General features: G+C 44.5%; 1 protein-coding gene across 5 annotated transcripts in view; it reads right to left on the bottom strand.

Annotated features, from left to right (window-relative positions):
* LOC115581325 (trichohyalin-like) overlaps positions 1 to 18,882 on the bottom strand; it is a 35,658-nt gene that overhangs the window by 12,167 nt on the left and 4,609 nt on the right. For 4 of the 5 annotated variants that reach the window (XM_030416310.1, XM_030416313.1, XM_030416312.1 and 1 more), the window contains 4 exons: positions 15,880 to 17,180; positions 15,691 to 15,781; positions 10,566 to 13,613; positions 10,060 to 10,185 (listed from right to left, as the gene is read on the bottom strand). In XM_030416310.1, the coding sequence (XP_030272170.1) occupies positions 10,060 to 10,185; positions 10,566 to 13,613; positions 15,691 to 15,781; positions 15,880 to 17,165 (4,551 nt within the window). In that variant the 5' untranslated portion in view covers positions 17,166 to 17,180. The remainder of the gene's footprint in view (positions 1 to 10,059; positions 10,186 to 10,565; positions 13,614 to 15,690; positions 15,782 to 15,879; positions 17,181 to 18,882) is intronic. The other variant, XM_030416314.1, reaches the window with a different exon arrangement.

Raw genomic sequence — 18,882 nt, 5'->3', positions numbered from 1 at the left:
CGTCAAAATATGTAAATATAAGTAATAAATGCTCCAGATGCTCCGTTAAATGCAGCGGCTGATTAAAATGTATACTCTTATATCTTCTGGCCATTTTATAAACTTCATACATTTAACTATCTGCCATAATCTGCAAGGTTTTAGATCTTTTATCAAATGTATTCAAATCAAATTATTCAACTTAAAACCACTTTTAATGGCTTTTTACTGACAGCTTTTATTTTCTTAACTTTGATTTGTTTTGGGTTAGTTCTTCATTGGGTTGAGTATAAATGAAGACTGATTGATTGATTGATTGATGACTATAGAACTTCAAAGTGCTCTCATTAGCTGGTCTGATTAGTGATGTCATCACTTGGCTCAAGCAGAAAGTAATAAGGCAGGAAAATACTTGCATCACCTCCAACTGTCAAACTCACCTCGAGACTCTCATTACCTGCTGAACGACTGCCAAACACACAACTGTGGTCGCACACATCAGAGCCACAGAGACACTTCAGTACAAACCAGAACCCGCAGGTATGTCGACCCAGTACCTTAAAGGGGAGTTCCTGTGTTTTCAAACCTGGGCTCTATAATCACATGTTTTTGTCAGCTGCAACACAAACCTGTGAAGCAACTGAACTGCATCTAAAAGGTTTTGTTTTAAGATTCCTACACACAGAAACTGTTTTACAATAAGATCCATCAGAAACACGAGTCTTGTTCAAGGAGAAGTTAAAGTTAAATATTCAGTCGTTGCTTTAGGAATACATTCTTGCTGAACTCCAACTCCTCCCTCAATTCACTGTCTTCCTGCAACAACTCACATCTGGAGACTTCAGAGCGAGACTTTTCCTCGAACAACACTTTATAGTTTCTAGTTAAAAAGGTGGAGCTTATTATTTAACTTCCTCTGTCAGAATCATTTCTCAGCCTGTCAGAGAAGAAAACAAGCACTTTCAGCGGACAGAACTTGGACAGCCTGGTCGCTGCTGCCAGCTGAGGAGATCTACTGGACCCGTTACAAAAGTTCTGTTAGGTTTTAAATTATTTACACACCAAAACGAACATATTGATCTCAGGTTTATAAACACCAGAATTCCCCTTTAATCGATCAAACACCACAAACATTTAGTCTCGAAAAACAACTGCAGACTGACCTCTCATCATCCTTCATCCACTGATCACCGGCCCAGTGGAGAGGAGCTCCCAGAGAGCTCAACCACAGCCTGTGAAGCCTAAAACTAAGTCATGTCAGCACATCTGACGTCATGAAAACACCTCTTATCTTTAGCAGTTGTGACTCATGAGGTGCTGCACGGCAGGTCAGCAAACAGGCGTAACCTAAAGATAGGAACGACTTCACTGTAATGTATACGTATCCCTACATGGGCTCTAAATCAGGCTCGGAGCAGGCTGGGCGTCAGGACGTCAGACAAGTGATGAGAAGCCAAAGAAAGAGTTTAGTTGTTAGGAAATAACAACAACTTTTCCTCATTTTATAACTAAAAGCACAAACGGTCGACGATGTTCAGACCTGAAGAACTGGTACAACAACAGCTTCGTTAAACAAAGCGAGAAAGACAAATTGAGGTTTACATCGTACCGAGGACAATTTAAGACGATGGGGGGATGAAAACATATAAAAGATAGACGAGACGCAGCAGAGTGGCAGATGGAGGAGTTCCTGACATGTTTGGCTTGACACCAAATAGTTGACGAAGGAGCAGCTGTTAACAGAGACGTTACAGAAGTGCACAGACATTTCTGCAAAATGACTTGAATTCCACTTGTGCTTTATATAACTTCAACAGATGTTTAGGAAATGCTGCTGATTATAGTCAGTGGGCGATCTGAGTTAGAACGAGGGGGGACGCCACCGCTCTGATTCTTGGCTGTGCTGCGTACCGCCGTGCCCCGATCAGTAACTTCTCTTCTAAATCTCCAGATTCGACAGTGATACTGATTACATGTGGATGTCTACATCTCAGTTGAGTTTGTTTTGTCACATTTAATTGACCGTGAGATGCAAATAATGTGATTTTACTCTCGCCTAATGTTGGCAGGTCCGAGCCAGCCCTGATGTTAACCTGCTGTCTCTCTCCAAACCCATCCTGATCCGGTCAGAAATCTGATAACTTATTGAGAATTGTACATTTTGACAGAATGTTTTTATTTTAACCAGCACAGCTTGTCTCACCTTTAAGGCACTAGTAAAGGAACAGGAAACTCAAAGACCAACTGACATTATAAACTCTACTCAGCTGATCAAATCTATATATCGTGTTAACTTGTTATGATGGGGCGCACATCAAAACCTAAAGCATTGTTTGGAAAAATCTCCTAAAACCTGAGGGTTTTATGAAAAACTTGACAGAATTGTCTACGTTCACTAAAGCCTTAAACTAAAGTTTCTCAGCTTCTGGAGCCTATGGAAACTTGACTTAAAACTTTGGCTTTGCTCCAGTGTTCACTCAAAGATCACAATGCGTTTCTTCAGTCATGTCTTGATAGTGACGACATCATCCAAACACGCTCACATCGCATCAGGCTCGAAAGGGAGAAACACACAAACGTCAGACAAATACACAGATGAGAGGTGAGAAAACAATCTGAGTAAACTGACAGCGACTTCACTAAAGTGCCGAGCCTGAATCATAACTTGGAAAACTTCCTATAACTGGATTCTTTTCTCTGAATCCTGCCGTTCTGTCAGTTTTGTCTTGGATCGAGCCACGAGTCTATATAAAGTTGCGAAACTAGATTCTGCGGACTGAATGATGAACTGTACCAACCGCTCAGAAAACGAGGATGAGGACGGAGTCATTTGCACGTGTATTTCACTGCATCACTGCTGAGGAATAAGGAGGATGAAACACTCTAGCAACAGGAGGGGAAAAATAAACACATCGCCTGCCGGTCATCGTCATCACAGACTCAGTTAAACTGATGAATCACACCGGTGCATGCTCAAAACTTCTGTTTATAGTTGGTGATAGTATCAGTGGTGAAAGGTGGTTCCCTGGTGTGTGTGTGGTCTTACAGCAGTGGGGGTGTTGGGCGCTGTGCGTCGCCGTAAGGACAAACGTTGCTGGCTGCGCAGCGAGAACCTGCGGATGGACTCCCTGCTGCGGGACGCCAGCGAGCGCAAGGAGTTGGTTCTCTTGAAGTCCCCGGTCCCGTCCTCTCCTCGGCCTCCTCTCTCCACCGAACTGGACAGAAGGTTGAACGCCCCGTGAAAGGAGCGACGGACATTTCCCACCCATCCTGACATGTGAGACTGAGCCACTGACAGCTTGTCCCCCAAATACTCCATGACTGGCGAGATGTGCTGCGTCAGAGTCTGTGAGCGGAGCTGTGACTATCAGAGTCCAGTTACTCCAGGGAGAGTGTCCGAGGTATCCACTGATGTGTGCTGCCGGGTCGATACTGCAGCAGTGATGAAGGTGACAGAGAGAGAGAACAACACCACTGTGATGATGTTGGTGTCTGCTGCTCGCAGCACTGCAGCGCAGATAACCTGACCGTTACAGGACGGAGCCGCTGCTCAGCTTCTCTTCTGCAGTGCAGTCCCAGTGGAGCCGTCAGGACTCTGTTTCAACTCATCACTCTCGAGGCTCCAGGCTGTCGGCCTCGAGCGAATCGTGAAGCTTTCTAATGTCTATTTCGATGCACACAAGATATGCTAGCTATGATATGCTTGGCTCAAACCAAGTGGGTGCGTAAAGGTTACGTAAGGCCAACACTTACTATTAGTTATGCTGGACACTACTCTGTAAACTGCTGCGCTGTCCACCAACAGGTTTCTCAGCCATGTTTCAGAACAAACAACTAGTCAGGAGCAGAAGTGACGATGACGTCCTCAACATACTGTTTAAATTTGGCACAACATGTAGTTATCTTTTTCCATCACAGATGTTGCTAATAGTTCATTTAAGAATTCTCCAGGTGTAAGCTTCTCTCCCCTGATCCCAGCCTCAGTAACACCCGACCTGACAGCTCTACCACAGCTGATGATGATGAGTTTCCTCCAAAACAAGGCCAAGGTATAAAGTTGAGAAATCCATCCATCCAACGAGGCTACATTCCCACGGTGCCCGAGTCAAAAGGACAAATGGTGCAGGGCGGCGGGTGCTGTAGTCATTCCATAAGGAAACCAACACCACCAACACAGCGCCAAACAGAGCAAGCACTGTGGTGGGGAAGTCAAATCCAGAGAGACAATGTTCCCCTCCTCGCCTTTTTCTGCAGGTACGGGCAGGTAGGAGAAAATGCGTCAGCAGTGCTGCTCTCTGTACGCAGCGCTACAGGACTCACCGTCAAGGAGAAACTGGGTGGAGAGAGAGAGGGAGTGTGGTACAGAGAGGGAGAGAGAGAATGGGAGGTCCCTGATTCAGAGCGGGAGGGAGAGGGGAGGGTGATATATGTCCTGCGGTGCTACAGCCTCATTCAGTCGCAGGGCAGGACGAGAAGTGTCAGAGCAGAGCAGAGCAGCAGGGGAATCGAATGTAAATGTGCTGCTCGTCTCAAATCAAAACAGAAAGCTTGGAGAGAAAGTGGGGATGACAAAGTGATATCATCAGAGAGGAATGAGCACAAGTGCATGATCATGTTAAAGAGGAGGCTATAAATAGATGGATTAGACATGCATGAGAGAGGAGAGTGAAAAAGACAGGTGTGGCTCGTTAACCAGCTCGTCAGCAACAATCACGACCGTCCAGCGAATGTTTGATTAAATCAGAGTCAGATTCCACAAACCAAACAAAACACGTCCCACTTCCTGATACTTCACGTCTCTGAAGTCGCTCACCGGCTCCGTACAACAGAGAGTTAACCTCTGAGCAAACTGGGCCAGAGGCGCTCATAAAGCCGAGTCCCTGTCCACATATGCCCCCTACAGGTAATCTGATTACCTTGCCTTTGAAGTGCTGCAGGCAGGTCTGCTGTGAGCGTCTCAGTTTCCAACAGAACACAAACTAACTGACCTCTCTCACGTCCTCCTCAGCAGAAAATGGCTGCCTCCTTCACCCTTTAATTACTCACATTAAACATATGAAGGTCACAGCAGGATTATTATGTTCCTGTAGCAAAAATATATTATTATCTTAGTAATATTCTCTCTTCTTAACATGATAATTAAATTGAGATAATCCTCAAATTTACCCTGGAAGAATTTGCCAATTATTTCATGAGTCAATCAAAAGAAAACGATGAATAATCAATACGTTGTGACTCAAAATAAATCACTCTTTAGTCATCTGGGTGTTATTATATTGGTCAAACATGTACACATTCATCATCAAACACACATTTCGAGGTTGCAAATAATGTTTATGTTCATTATCAATTGATCTGGTTATTTTCACGATTGATAAATGATCTTTTAGCCTAAAATGTGACAGAAAATTGTGAATGCTCATCACATAAATTGACGCCTAAAAATATCTTCTCCCAAAAACTCTTAATTTAATGTCAGAAATGACAAAGAAAAGAAATCCTCACGTTGCAGAAGCTGCACACAGACGATGTTTAACAATTCTGGAACGACTGAAATGATAAATCGATTATCAAAAAAGTTGCTGAATCATTTTATTTTGATCAGCGGTTGCAGCTCCACTCACACTGTTAGTCTATGTGAGAGAGTGAAGTTTCCTTGTAGGAAGTATTCCCTAAACTGATTGTAAAACTGGAACAAAATAAAGGATCTGAGACAATTTATATTACATTATCGCTGCTCCTAATTCCCCTAATATCTCCTGGGAGTGACTCAGGGCTGCTCATCACTTCCCCTCTTCTGCTGACATCATCAATCTGTGCGCAGCCTCAGCCTGAAGCTCATCCAGCAGCCACACAGAGGCGACGCTACAACAGGATGTAGCTACAGTCGGTACAGTGCAAATATCTACATGCTGTATTTCATCATAACAGGTCGTCTTACAGAGAAATATCTATAATACAGAGAGTCTTTTTTCACTCACCCAGAGGCAGTGTGGAGTCAGGCAGCAGGACCACAGGTACAACACAGCCGTCAACCCGGTGGCCATCGCTGCTCTGCCCCAATCAGCACGCAGCAGCCTCACAACTTAAACCAATGATGTCACCACACAACTATTATCTCATCCGAGGCTGCCAGGAAACACAAGCCACGCATCATGTCTGATATCTGCCAACACGGCTGGATTCTCATTACTGTAAATTCTCAACCATGTTTATAAATCACATCTTTGCTCAGACGAGTTGAAACTCTCAAGATACATTTAAAATTTAGCAAAATTAAACCTATGAGATCAAATATTGTCCCATAAAAATATAATATTCAGCTGAGTGAAAATCTATCAACTGACATCAGAGACGGGCAAGAACACATCTGTTATAAATTATTAAGTTATTATTACAATTTATCAAATAAATACAATTTAATTAAATTACAAGTAATTTGTAGTTTGAAAAGCATATAAAGTCAGTCTCTAAAAGCTAATATCATAACATTTTATCCATTAAATAGCTTCAATATGCCTTTTATTGTGTTGGATAGTTAGTCATCAAAATGAAGTCAATATTTTGTGTTATTAAGTTTAATATTGAAGTATCCAACTATCTATTATTTTAGCTGATGAAGCCTGCTTTTGCAACAAACACAGATTAATTAAAACAGTTTTTTACAAGTGATCTTGTCACTATTTATCAATAATCATTAACCAAAACCAGCAGCTGACAATCAATTTTAAAAAAGTGCTTAAAATTTGCATCCCTATTTAAGACCTTTTTTGAAACTAGGGCTGCAACCAACGATTACTTTCACTTTTGATTAATCGGCCATTTATTTTCGAGATTAATCACCAAAAAATAACCTAAAAAATATCAAGATTGCTTGTCACAATTTCACTGAGTCCAGAGTGATGTCTTCAAAATGCTTCCTTTGTCCAACCAACAGTCGAAAACCCCAAAACTCTTTATCAACTGTTGTAAATTACAAAGAAAAGCAGAAGTCCTCACATTAAAGAAGCTGGAACGAGCTAATCTTTGGCTTTTTTGCTTGAACAATGACTAAAACAATTAGTGGCTTATCAAAATAGTTGGCAAACCATTTTGTTTTTCAATCAACTCGTAATTTTAATAAATAAGTAATCCTTGTCCTGCATCTCTTTGGAAACAGCAACGTTATGAGGAGACCAAAAAAACGGCTTATTGTGCAGTAAAACACAGCTGTGTGTCGTGAATCAGAAGAAAATAATATCAAAACGACATTTCTTGGATGATTTACATTTACTTATATGTACATATAAGATGTACATTTTCGAATTAAGTGATTTTGGTAACATTTACTGAGGGAAGGGTTCAAAGTAAATGGTTAGTTCAAGGACTGTCGGAAAAATTTGAAATGCAATGATAACTCCTGTTTTTACATCTTCTGGCGATGATAAATAGTTTAATTTGGTTAATTTCTTCTAGAAAACATGCCTTTTAAAGTCAGACAAATCTGATTACTTCATGAGTCTTAAGGTGGTTTCAGTACCAATCCAAAGTACATGTTGATTACCTGCTACTACTGAATAAAGAAGCAGGACTGTAAGAACAGGTGTTACAATTCTAAATGTCTTTAATAAAAATGAGTCCAGTCACATTTGTCCTGGAGTCCAGGAAGTGATCACCCACTGTGATCACCCACTGTGTTATCAGGTAAAATTCAAGCCCTTCTTCAATATTATTTCACTTAATATAATTTAACATTATTCTATTGTGTCTTTAAGCACCACCTGCCTTCAGACGACTGTAACTAAGATACTTTCAAACTAAAGAACACTGAGTACCGACAACATCACTGAGGAAACGCTCTGACAGACTGAAACACAGCCACTAGATGGCGGCAGTGATCTTAGATTCACAGAGCCTTAATCAGGTCTCTGTATCACAGCAGAGTGTAATTATGACGCATAAAACACTGTACTTCTGGGTTCAAAGTGTAGCCCTTCAACCTGGGCCGACAATAACAGCCTCAATGTCAAAGAGCCCAGTGAATCTGATAAACACTCAGAGAACCTGATTAGATCTGGAGGATATGTGTGTATGTGTCAGGGCAAACACTGCATAAATGATGACACACGAGAAACGATTAAAAGTTTGAAATAACAGAAATAACTGATCAGCATTGAGGAGCAGTCACACAAATATCTCTGTGTGCGTCTGGCTGTCGTTTCACTTCACACTCTCTCTGAGCGTCGCCGACAGGCTTCTGATAAACGAGCAGTCAGAGCATGTACTCATTAACCATTTGACTAATCCAATCCTGAATTACAGGCCTGAGAAGCTGTTTGGTCGTCACTTTCCTGGAGCGTGACGCTGGATGGGTGGAGGCGAGAGGAGGAGGCCAAAGACATTAGTCACTGACACTTTACTACCTGAGCATTGAGCTGTCAGCGTTCAGCCTTCAGTCAACTAACCGCATTCCACCTTCAAGGTCACATGCAGTTAAAATCGATGTTCAATATCTCACCTATACACCCGTATCAGGTCCAACAACGGCAAAAGAGATGTTTGCAGGTATTCTTAATGATGATTTTGAGTATTTCGGGTCATATATTGATTTTTTTACCCAATAAACACTTTCCAATGTTTATGATGCTGCCATGGACGTGACCAGAGCAGCATGTTTCTTCACAGATTACTGCACTCAAACACAATTTGGTAACTTTATGTACTGATTTGGGTGAAATAGGAACATATTTTTGTCAGAATTATCTGGATAGACATCTGGTGTAAGTTTAATCCATGGTCTAAATCACCGTGAAACTGTGTTAGACTCCCTCTCGAGAGATCAAGTTAGCAGACCGCTAATTTACGGAGTTTTATCAACCTCAGAAACGACCGCACGACAACAATACACTGCAGTAAATGGATCCAAATATAAACCGCCACCAAAAAGCCACAAATAATGCTCAGAACAGCACCAAACTTCAGCAACAGTACAAATAGAGTCTCAGCACATAGTCTGTGTAAATGCTCAATTCCGTTCTTTTCCCTGTCTGCTCTCGATAATAACTGCTATAAACTGGCAGGTAAGACACATATGAACTTTGATTGCTTTTCCATGGAGTCATAATCATACATTTTCATCCATGAGCCGCGGAACTCTACTGCACTCGGTAATCGACTCGTCGGGACTTCCCGTCAACAGGAAGCTGCTGCAGAAGAGCGGTAAATTTAGTCAGCTTTTCAGTAGAAATCCAGCTAAGCTAGCGGAGGTTAGATGCCCCGGACTATGTGCTGAGACCCTATTTGTACTGTTGCTGAAGTTTGGTGCTGTTCTGAGCATTATTTGTGGCTTTTTGGTGGCGGTTTATATTTGGATTCATTTACTGCAGTGTATTGTTGTCGTGCGGTCGTTTCTGAGGTTGATAAAACTCCGTAAATTAGCGGACTGCTAACTTGATCTCTTGAGAGGGAGTCTAACAGGGTTTCACGGTGTGTTAGACCATGGATTAAACTTACACCGGAATATCCCTTTAACCGCTAACTGATGCTAAGCAGCAGGATACCAACTGAATCTGTAAGGACCCGAGTTGTACGCAGCCTCTGAGAACGTCGGAGCAGAGTTACAGCACTGAGGTGATTTATGGAGTTTCCTGGTGGACAGTTAGCGGTAGCTTTGTAGCTCATGTAACTGCTAACTGCTGCAAATGTAGCTAGTTAGCTCAGCTAGCTGTGTCAGGAGTCAAAGCCAGAAAGCCACTTCAGTACTGAATTAACTGTCGGCCCCAGTCTTGTCATGCTCACTGGATGCTATAGGTATGGGGAGAGTCGGCAGAATGCTAGCTCAGCGGCAAAGGGCGTAACGCAGATTCAGCGCTACTGTAAATGCCAGTCATGTTTTTACAGGAAAGCCGTAACTATGCCGAAGCAACACTCCAGTAGCTGTCTCATGGGAACCTTAGAGACACACAGACATTGCTGACACTCACAGCACAAACTCGAGCACAGACGGATTTCCCTCCACAGAGCCGAGTGAGAACTGAAAACAGTGTTTGTGATAAAGAGCTCACAGTCAGTCCGGTTTACTGTTCCTGCAGGCTGACTCACCCAGCTGTGGCGGTCCTGCTCTCTGTGGGCGCTGCGACTCCTCATCCTGGACAGGCTTACCTCCACGGCGCTGGCTGACGGGGCTGATCGCCGCGACACGCTGCGAGACCGAATCCTGTTCAGCTCCTGACAATAAACAGGGACCAGTCAGCGCCTCATCTTTATCACATAACACACATCGTCTCTGAAAGCTGTTGACTACCATGCTGAATGCTGTAGTGTATTCATTATCTGTGAGAGAAACTCATCTGGTACATGATCATTTGGACTGACCCCATTCAGAATTACATTTAAAAAATCTGACTTTTTAAGCTGCCAATCTGTTGTTTTATTTAATGAGTTTATTTTCTGTACCTGCAGTTTGGCCACTGATTTGTAACTGGTGGAATATTTATTATGTCATTGTGGAGGAAAGAAACCAGAATTTTCTCAGATATAACGAGCTGGAATCAGAGTATTTTGACTTTAACAAAAAGAGAAAAAGGTAAAAAGGGTCTCTGACTCACCTGGGACCCCTGTGACCTCCTGTGGCTCTGGACCTCAGCCCTGCTGTCTGGAGGATGAGGCTCTCTGGGGAGCCATATCTGCTCTCCACCTGCAGACCCTCCAGAATCTATCCCGGGAAAAGGGACCAAGTGCAGCGTCTCATCGAACCCAGCAGACCGAGGCCTCTGTGGAGCCACAACCCGCTCCTCCTGCCTGAGGAGGAACTGCTCTGGGCTCAGTTTGACGGACTGTTTTCTGGGTTCAGCCACCGGCTGGTCCACGGACATCTCAACAGGCCGCAGCTCCCACGGGTCCTGAGGAGACGTCGTCCATACTGGGCTTGTAAAACCGACTGACGTCTGTGTTGGTACCTTCCAGCTGATATCTCTCTCGGGCTGTAATAACCCAGTGTCTACACTCTGAGCACCAGGAACAGGAAACAAGTCTTTACTGGGGGAGAGCGGAGCCTGCGACGTGAAGGAGTCGAGGTCGAGGATGACGGGTTTGTAGGGCTCTTCTGCTCTCGGAGACGGCTCTTTCCATCGCGTTGAAAGGTCGCTGCGCTGAGGAGCAGCTTTGGGAAACGGGTCACTTCGGAGCACCGAGTCCACATCGACCCCTTTAGGCCTGAGAGGAGTCGACTCCAGCCTCGTCCTCTCCTGCTCCTCTTTCTTCTGCTTCTCCTTCAGGCGTTGCCTCTCTGTTTCTTGCTGTTTGGCGACCTGTCTCATTCTCTCGGCCTCCTCCCTCTCCATCTTCTCCTTCAGTCGTCGTTTCTCCATCTCCAGGACTTGTTGTCTTTCTCTCTCTGCCTGCTTTTGTTTCTCGAGCTCCAGGAGCTGTCGTCTCTCCATCTCTTTCGATCTCTCAATCTCCTCCTTCCTCTGCTTTTCCTTCTCCAGCTCTCGTTGTCTCTGCCGCTGGTTTTCTAATTCCTGATTCTGGAGATCTAGCTGTCTCTGCCGCTCTAAATCTCTTTGTCTCTGTCTCTCCAGCTCTTTTTGTTTTTCCCTCTCGATTTCTTTCTGGCGCTCCTTCTCCATCTCCCGTTGTCTTTCCCTCTCGATTTCTTTCTGGCGCTCCTTCTCCATCTCCCGTTGTTTTTCCCTTTCTTTCTCCAGCTCTTTTATTCTTAACATCTCCTGTTCTAGCGCCACCTGTCTCATCTTCTCTGCCTCCTCTCTCTCCTTCTTCTCTCTGAGTCTCTGCTTCTCGAGCTCCAGGATCTGTCGTCTCTCCATCTCTTTCACTCTCTCAATCTCCTCCTTCCTCTGCTTTTCCTTTTCCAGCTCTCGTTGTCTCAGCCGCTGGTTTTCCAATTCCTGTTTCTCGAGATCTAGTCGTCTCTGTCTCTCCAGCTCTTTTTGTCTTTCCCTCTCGATCTCTTTCTGGCGCTCCTTCTCCATCTCCCGTTGTCTTTCCCTTTCTTTCTCCAGCTCTTTTATTCTCAACATCTCCTGTTCTAGCGCCACCTGTCTCATCTTCTCTGCCTCCTCTCTCTCCTTCTTCTCTCTGAGTCTCTGCTTCTCGAGCTCCAGGATCTGCTGCCTCTGTTTTTGAAGCTCAAGGAGCTGTTGTCTCTCCAGCTCTTTTATTCTCTCTAGTTCTGCCATTCTCTGTTTCTCCTTCTGGATTTCCAGCAGCTGTCTCTCGTTGTCCAGCTCTCTCTGTCTCTCTTCCTCCCTTTGTCTTTGCCTCTCCTGTTCGCGCTGTCTCTCCCTTTCCTGCTCTCGCTGCTTCTCTTTTTCAATCTTTCTCTGTCTCTCCAGTTCTCGTCGTTTCTCTTTCTCAAGTTGCCGCTGCTGCCTTTCTCTTTCCAGCTTCTCTCTCTCTATTTCTTGCAGTTTCTGTTTTTCAAGCTCGATCTGTTTCTGCCGTTCCAGGGCTCGTTGTTTCTCCTCAAACTCCTGTTTCTCCTTCTCGAAGGCTTTCTGTCTCTGCCTTTCAAATTCCCGTTGCATCTCCATCTCCTTCAGTCGTTCAAACTCTAAATGTGCTTCTCTCTCCATTTCCAGCTGCCTCTGTTTTTCCCTCTCGAGCTCTTTCAGTTTTGCCTTCTTTTCCCTCTCTGCCTCTTTCTTCAGTACCCTTTTCTTTTCCCCTTCCATCATCTCCTCCTTCGTCGGTCCCTCTGATCTGATCTCCCCATGTGACATGTGGCTCTTCTTCATCAACTCATCAACCAGATGTTGAGAAGATTTTCCATCTAACGATGTATTCCTTCTTACTGAAAGAACCCTCCCTTGAGAGCTGCCTGGTATAAAGTCCCCTATGCTTGCTCCTCCATCGACAGGAGACGACGGCTCTTGCATTTGTCCAGTCAAAGCGAAGTAGGTTGCCCTGGGTTTTGCCTGTTCTTCTCCCTGGAGCATCTTTAAGCGTTTGGGTGCTGCAGCCATTTCCTCCTGTTCTGCCTCTCTCTGTCTGTCTTTGTCCAAAGCCACTTCCCTTCCCGTTTCCTTTAGCATGCCTTTATCCACGCTGGCCTCTTGTTCGAGCCCTGCAGCGGTCCACTTCTGCAAGGCTCCGACTCTCAGATATCGTGGCTGTTGTTCTGGAGTCACAGGCGAAGCTGGCTCAACCGTCCTCTCTGGTACCGGCCGGCTCCCCTCTGAGCGCCTGGTGCGTAGCGTCATGGCCTTATCCTCCCACTGAGCTGATGGGATGTTCTCACTCACTGCCCTGGTTTCCTCCACTGCCTGCACAGTGTCGAAGGCATGCACCACCCGCAGAGGACCTGACGGAGACATTGGCTCTCTGTAGGTGGCAGTGACCAGCGTTCCCTCATCCTCACTGCTTCCCCTCTTAAATGACGGGCTGCTGAGGGAATGCTTGACCTTGTTTCCAGCTTTGCTCTCGTCGACCATCATCACACTGCGCTTCTCCACGACATTTTCAAACACGGATGCTCTCACTGTCTGTATGTCACCTGCTTCCTTGGAAGAGGCGCCGAATGTCTGTCCCGCCTCGGGCCCTTCAGGCGTGGAGGCCTTTTTGAGTTGCTCTTGGGAATCTTTGAAATCCACAAATATCCTCTGGTGACTCGGGCTGAAAGCTGACTCTTCAATCTGAGAAAAGTCAGAGATTTAAGTGTTACATGCTACATGCAATTCATCTTGTAAACTTTCATTCAGATTATCTGGGAAGGAATAAAAAGCTTTTAAAACTCAGAGCGAATGTGACTTAACAGGAGAAAGTAGAGCACACAAAGGAGTTGAAGTGATTGAATGAACGACTGTCAGCGTAGAAATGGTATTCCCTTGTTCATGTTGGCCTCATAACAGTGGGTGTGGTGCAGAGGTGGTAATCAAAGCCTCTCTGTGTTGACCTTTTCCCAGTCATCTCCTCTTTGTGTGTTTCATAACCAGCAGCCAGCGGGGATGATTCATGTGCCGGCTGTCTTAGGTTTCACAGCTTTGTACAACTATAGCAGTGACGCTTGTTTTTGTTGCACTGCCCCATTTCCATTTATGAAATGTGCGTCTAAACATAGACAAACAGTCTGACTGCAAACACTCTCATGCCTCATTCAAAATAGGGACTTTAATCTCCACCTGCTTACACACCTGGAAACACGTATCATGACATTTCATGTAAACTGGGCCCGCGCGTCACGGTGTAAACAGGAAGAGCGATATCATACTGTTGCTTAGTTGCAAATAAATACTTTTTCTTTGATTTAATTTTACTTTAATTTCATTTTACAGGTAAAAAATGATTGTCTGCTTTCTATCAGTGAACCACTTGTGCCTGTCTCAATATAAACAATGTAACATCCATGTACAAAGTCAAATCCACAATGATTTCATGCTCCAGGTTCACATTTGTTTTTGACCTTCCACTGTGCCTGTGAGCAAGTTGGCCTTTCTGTTTATTTCCCCTTCTGTGTCCTGTTTGTTTTAAAAAAGCAGCTTCATCAATAACAACCTGAATAAGGTTGACACTTTGTTTGATGGCTCGATTCTTTCTCATCTCTGTTGAGAGTTGCACATGTGCAGTAGCAATCAGGCAGCTGAAGGCTCAGACAACACAGAAGCCACAAAATGTGCTTATTTCTTTAATGGAGCGAAGCAGCGATGATGTATTTTTGTAGCTAACTCCGACAGTTAGCATGGCCCTGGTTCCCTCTGTGGGAAACACCACTATGTGATTTTTGAAGCGTAAATTAAATCTCTAGCAGTAAAAAGCTAATGTAAGCCTATAAACAGACGACATCACGGTCGCCACCGCCGACTGATTGATGTTCAAGCTGCTTGACAGAGACGGCTGGAAGACATGAACAAGTCAACAACCTTAACTTCAACACGTCCGAGCATCGCGACTGGGAACAGAGTAAATCAATACCTGTGACGACTGCAGGATTAATTGACCTGGGAGTAAATCCTGATTATTGACATTCACAGTGCACACAAAGCCAGATGTTAGCAGGTGTAAGTGGGTTTTTTTGGTCAGTGTGTAAAAATCCTGCTGACAAACAAACCAACAAATATACAACAGGGTAAACATGACCTCCTTGGTGGAAGTAACAAGGGTCAAAAGTGATGCGAAATTATATTTTTAATTGAAAAGTGTTCAAGCTCTCATCACACACGTGCACGTGCAGTCTTACACAAACCTCTCTCTGTATTTTTTAGGTTGTGTTTTCATCCGTGTCTGTTTGTTGGTTGGTTTGTCAGCAGGATAACACAAAAACTGCTCAACAGATTTTCATGAAACGTGGATGCAGGCTGGGTCGCAGCCCAGAACAGACCCCCATAACTATTGGTGCGGATCAAGACATTTTTTCTCTTTCTTTCTTTAACATTGTGAGAAAGGAGTTTTTTGGCATTCCTTTTATCATTAATATCTTTTATCTTGATGAAAAAAAAATCAGGCATCATTAGGCAGCTGGTATTTGTGAGTGAGTATAATCAGATGTGGATTTAAATAGGAATCCAGATCTAGCTGATATATTCTATTTGCTATTGGATAAGGCTTGATTGAATTAAAGGGGACTGTCGGGGCTTGCTGAGGTATGCGCTCTGAGTTTTGTAAGAGATGACAAGAAAAAAGGATAGAAGGTCAAAGGTTTTCCCATCACTCAGCTGTAAACACAGACTGAGTTCAGCAGAAACCAGCGCCTCAGAAGCTCTCTCTCCCTCTTACCCTCCTCTGAGGATCTTTGCTGATGTCATGGCGGTCTGTTGCCTCACTGAGGGAAACACTGCCAAGGTCAGGTGACCTCTCGGATGAAAACCTGAAGAACATACATCACACGAGACAAAAGCCATGCATGACAATCGAACAAAGACATGAACAAAAGCATGCGGCAGAGACATGACGAGCAGCTCTTACCTCTTAGTCAGGTCGAGGGGCAGTGGGCGGGGCTTCAGAGGTGGTTTCACAACAGGGCTCTGGGTCGGTGTCGTGTCCTCCGTCAGCTGCTTGATGCGCTGTTTAACACCCACTGCTGGTTCGTTTTCTGGCTGCCCTGGAGAGTGCATATCAGAAGCAGGAGAGGAGGAGTCGAGGAGGAGACTGATCCTCGACTTAATGCTGCCTGCACGCCTGTCCTCTTCCGTCTCTTTCATCGTCACTTCTTCTGTCTTTCTGTTGCTTTGGTCTGAGACAGCAGGCTTAGCTAAACCCTCAGTACTTTGTGATGTGGTTTTCTCCGGCTCTTTCTTCTGTGGAAGGGCCTTTTCCTCTGGAGTGTTCTCCTTAGTGTCTGCCTTTTCATTTTTACGGTGCAGGGAGAGACCGATAGACTCAAATTTAGAAGTGAGATCAGCTGAAAGTGGTCGCCGCGCAGTCCAGCGAGGGGCAGGAACTGGGGTCTCCGTCTTGGTTGGACTGTCGAGGAAAATGGCGGATACAGGTCTGGGCCTGGAGGCTCTGGGACGAGTACGCAGCGGCACTGCTGCCTCCGGTTTAGCCTTTTCCTTTTCTTCTTCCTCCTGCCCGACCTGAGCGAGGAAACCCATGGACTTGGCTCTGGTGATGGAGGGCCCACTTTTGCCAGATGCCAACTGTCCTTTCTCTTCTTCCCTTTTAGTGGTTCCTGACCACTCTGCTGCTGGAAGCTGTCTGAGGCTCCTGGAATAGGCCAAGCCTGATGCAGCAGGTTTCTGCCTCTCGGTTGGAGCAGCGGGGCTGGGTCTACCGGCGTCTCCAATGTCCAGAGAAGGTGCTGGTTTGAATGGTTGGGCTACCGGCTTGGTCGTTTGTCCACTGGTCAACTTATTGGATGTTTTAAAGGAGGTAGAGGCAGGTCGGTTGGGGTTGGATGAAACCGTCTTGGGTTTGCCAGTAGCGGCTGGTTGCTGTGGTTTTGGGATGCACGGAGGCTCTGGTTTGTATCCGGCAGGGTGAGTGGACTCCGGTCGAGGTTTCGGTTGGGGCTTCGGGGCAACTATGGGCTTAATGGTAGTGTTTCTCTCCACGACGAAAGGTTTAGGAGTGAGCCGTGGTTTGGGGCCTGGGGCAGGTTTGTTGGGCTCTGGAGTGATGATATGGGACTGGGTGATGGAAGGGATCTCGACGAGGCTGTTGCTGGCGTCCGTCAGGGGGCTCAGGTGAAGTCGTCCTCCCACCACCGTCCTCCCTACCTCCCCAGTCTGAACTTCCACCTCTGCAGCCATCCTCTTACACAGCACCTGTAAAGACAAAGTTCTGCTCAGACTAACGAAACACAAACTGTCTGATCTTCGGTCATTGATGTGCTCAACTGCAGCACAACAGTATGCAAAATCGAAGCCATTAATAGTCTCCTGGCTCTCACTCTATCGAACACAGTGGACTTTGTGTTGGGAGTGCCTGCAGCACAATCACACACCTGACAGAGACAGATATTTACACAAGCTCATGGATCACTCTCGTAAGTTAAAGCAAATGTGCCGAGAGCTGAATAAGGGATTAAACGGTTAATCAATCTGTTGCCACACTGACAGACCTGTTTCATGAAACACGTTTTGACATGTCACAGTACGAAAAGCTCAGGTGTAAATAATTGAGTTAATGATTATTGTGCTCTTGTCTGTTGACCTAATTAGCCACAACAGTCTGAGAAGAACAGGGATCGTGTTGGTGGTGTGTCAAAATCAAAATGTTTGCTGTGAAAAACACCACCGCTACCTGCTGCCCACTATATTCTATATACTAGATGCTGTTAGCAAGTAGCTCAGTTAGCCTTGGAACTACTGAGATACTGAGGTCAGTTTGAAGACAGTGGTTACCAGGACTATGACGTTGTTTCGTGACACTTTGCGGGTTTATTGTGTTGACATATTAGCCTAAGTAGTGAACTGGCTGCTTTTCCATCTCCCAGCTGAAACTACGGGACTATCAGACGATCACCTCTGGAGCTACAGTGGTACTGGGAGACAGGGTGGGGCTAGCTGGTTAGCATGCTAAATTCAGACGACATCTCTTGCAACACAGAACACAAACATCACACTGCTCCTTCCTACATTTTGCTGGTAAAGTTAGTTCATTTTGTGAAAAGTAATTTTACAGATTTCTCCTTTAAAGTCAATACTCAAAACTGTACAACTGTGCAAAGCATTTAGGATGAACTGCCTTACATTAATTTGACAGGAATACTGATACATGAAGTCACACTGGAAGTCTCTATCTACTACTTTTATTAATAAATAAATATCTGGAATTTCCTCAAAGCTGACTTTGTTTTATCACAGCAGAAAAAGTCCAGTGAGGCAACATGCACAACAGCAGGAGCCTTAAACTGGTGAGACTAAAACATGATGCAGTCATAATTTACATTATCAATTACACCCATTTCCCCTGTATTGACATATGAAAATGAAGTGATAAAGGACTATTGTTTCAGGAGCGGCTTCGTGTTGTTAAGTTCAGTTGTGTCGTGGTGAGCTCAGGTTACAGTGCTTTGTCTGACGACTATTTAAATGTGTTTCCCTTTATTTTTACATACTCTATAGATGTGCTCGGCTTCATACTTTGTTTACTCTTCCACTGGATGTTTTTATGACATTCGCAAGTCAGAAAAGGTGTAACAACATGTTGTACTGTGTTGTTTCAGACAATGTTCAGATGATGTGATGTTTACTATAGAATGAATGATTGGATCTAGGATCAGTAGATTTACCGCCTCAGCTAGACTTACGATTAAGGTTTGTTAATTAAAATCATTACGTTATTAAAATCAAGTCATTATTTTGTTTTAATGAGTTTATAAAGTATGTAAATTGGTTTTAACTTGATCTCCTGTTTTAACACCCAAAGCAACATTCTCTGACTTTGCACCGAACAAAGACCCGATCAGTTTTTAAAACAGTTCTACAGGTTAAATATCCAACATCTCACATCTTTTATTAATGA

Source organism: Sparus aurata, chromosome 5 (assembly GCF_900880675.1).
Source record: "Sparus aurata chromosome 5, fSpaAur1.1, whole genome shotgun sequence".
Taxonomy (NCBI): domain Eukaryota; kingdom Metazoa; phylum Chordata; class Actinopteri; order Spariformes; family Sparidae; genus Sparus; species Sparus aurata.
Note: the sequence above shows the minus strand (reverse complement) of the source record. Positions and strands in the feature narration are given on the sequence as shown.